Genomic DNA, 2,326 nt, shown 5'->3' on the forward strand with positions numbered 1-2,326 from the left:
ATCTCAGCTCACTGCAACCTCCGCCTCCCGGGTTCAAGCGATTCTCCTGCCTCAGTCTCCCGAGTAGCTGGGATTACAAGCATGAGCCACCATGCCCAGCTAAGTTTTGTATTTTTAGTAGAGACGGGGTTTCTCCATGTTGGTTAGGTTGGTCTTGAACTCCTGACTTCAGGTGATCTGCCTGCCTTGGCCTCCCAAAGTGCTGTGATTACAGACGTGAGCCACCGCGCCTGGCTGTGATTTTTTTTTTTTTTTTAAACCTGTTTTCCCTATTAGGATATGAGCGGCTTTTAGAAGTGGAGACTTGGTCTGCTTTTTCACTGCATTTACTACCATGCCAGGATGCCAGATACAAGGACAGTTAGTAATAAATATTTAATTGAATGAGCATACGAATGGCAGCTACTGTGCAGGAAGGATTGGAGAGGGTGAGCCTGGAGTTCATAGGTGAGGGAACCCAGGCTGGAAATGAAGGAGGAGGTGGGGTGAGGGTGGGCAAACCTGGCCTGTCCTGTTCTTCAGGTATGGCTTCTCACACTTCCATTCGTGAATCACTGCCTGGACAACTTTCTCATCTCCCTGCAAGGAGGGAAGTCCAGTCACCTTTCAGCATGCCTCTTCCCCCTGAGGCCAGGTGCTACCTCCTTGCTCCCCCAACCCCCGCCACAGGAACCCTCCACCCACCCCTGCGCCCCTTACCTTGAGCAGGTCCAGCAGCTTTAGCTCCAGTGCCTTAGTCTCCTCGTGGAGCTGACTGATGGTCTCCTGGTTCTTCTTGATGTTCCACTGAGAGCTCTCAAAAAAAGCCTTCCGGTCACCCTCTGGCAGGCAGGTGAAGTGGACAGACACACAGTTACTGGGACGGTGGGTGGGTGGGTGCAATATCCCAGAGGGAAGACCTTTTTTGCAATCATCATCTTTTTTTTTTGAGACGGAGTTTTGCTCTTGTTGCCCAGGCTGGAGTGCAATGGTGCAATCTCGGCTCACCACAGCCTCTGCCTCCCGGGTTCAAGAGATTCTCCTGCCTCAGCCTCCCAAGTAGCTGGGATTACAGGCATGCATCACCACACCTGGCTAATTTTGTATTTTTAGTAGAGACGGGCTTTCACCATGTTGGTCAGGCTGATCTCGAACTCCCGACCTCAGGTGATCTGCCCGCCTCAGCCTCCCAAAGTGCTGTGATCACAGGCGTGAGCCACCACGCCCGGCCTCATCAACTTAATATTGTAAGAATGCAATCGTCGATCAGCCTGAGCCTGGCCAACATGGTAAAACCCTGTCTCTACTAGAAATACAAAAATTAGCCAGGTGTGAGGCTGGGCACAATGGCTCTTTCCTGTAATCCCAGCACTTTGGGAGGTAGAGGTGGGCAGATCACCTGAGGTCATCCGCCTGAGTTCAAGACCAGCCTGGCCAACATGGTGAAACCCCGCCTCTACAAAAATTAGCTGGGCATGATGGCAGGTGACTGTAATCCCAGCTATGGGAGGCTGAGGCACGAGAATCACTTGACCTCCGGAGGTGGAGGCTGCAGTGAGCCGAGATCCTGCCACTGCACTCCAGCCTGGGCAACAGAGCAAGACTCCATCTCAAAACAAACAAACAAACAAACAAACAAAAAAAAACCCCTGTCCCTGGGTATACTCAGATCATTGGTTCCAGGATCCGAGTATACCAAAATCCTTCCATACTCAAGTCCTACAGTCAGCCCTGTGGAAACTGCAGATACAAACGGTTGTCCCTCTGTATACTCAAGTTTTGCATCCCATGACTGTTGTATTTTCTTTTCTTTTCTTTTTTGGGACTGGGTCTTGCTCTGTCACCCAGGCTGAAGTGCAGTGGTGCTATCATTTTTCACTGAAGCCTCAACCTCCTGGGCTCAAGCAGTCCTCCTGCCTCAGCCTCCCAAGTAGCTAGGACTAGAGGCATGTGCTACCACATCCGGCTACTTTATTTTTTGTAGAGTCAAGGGTCTATGTTGCCCAGGCTGGTCTCGAACTCCTGGCCTCTAGCAATCCTTCTGCCTCAGCCTCCCAAAGTGCTAGGATTACAGGCATGAACCACCACACCCGGCCTGCCCATCTCAATTTTTTTAAACTTGAAAGGATGAATGATATACGTGAACACATGGTGTTCAAGGATCAACTGTACTTCACTTTGAGCATTTATTATGTTTTGGATGTTGGACTAAGAGGTTTCCAAATGCCATATATCATGTGCCAATAGGTATCCATATGCATAGGCATATCATACGCCTTGCACAGATGAGAAGACAGAGGCTTGGGCCGATTAAATTGCTTAAGGTCACAAGCAACCATGCAAGATT

General features: G+C 50.0%; 1 protein-coding gene across 3 annotated transcripts in view; it reads right to left on the bottom strand.

Annotated features, from left to right (window-relative positions):
* The window catches only part of CCDC151 (coiled-coil domain containing 151), a 16,594-nt gene that overhangs the window by 10,992 nt on the left and 3,276 nt on the right, over positions 1–2,326 (bottom strand). For 2 of the 3 annotated variants that reach the window (XM_011971370.1, XM_011971369.1), the window contains exons 2-3: positions 700–821; positions 502–579 (exon numbers count right to left, since the gene is read on the bottom strand). In XM_011971370.1, coding sequence (XP_011826760.1) covers positions 502–579; positions 700–821 — 200 coding nt within the window. The remainder of the gene's footprint in view (positions 1–501; positions 580–699; positions 822–2,326) is intronic. The other variant, XM_011971371.1, reaches the window with a different exon arrangement.

Source organism: Mandrillus leucophaeus, unplaced genomic scaffold (assembly GCF_000951045.1).
Source record: "Mandrillus leucophaeus isolate KB7577 unplaced genomic scaffold, Mleu.le_1.0 Scaffold1217, whole genome shotgun sequence".
In the NCBI taxonomy this organism is placed as follows: domain Eukaryota; kingdom Metazoa; phylum Chordata; class Mammalia; order Primates; family Cercopithecidae; genus Mandrillus; species Mandrillus leucophaeus.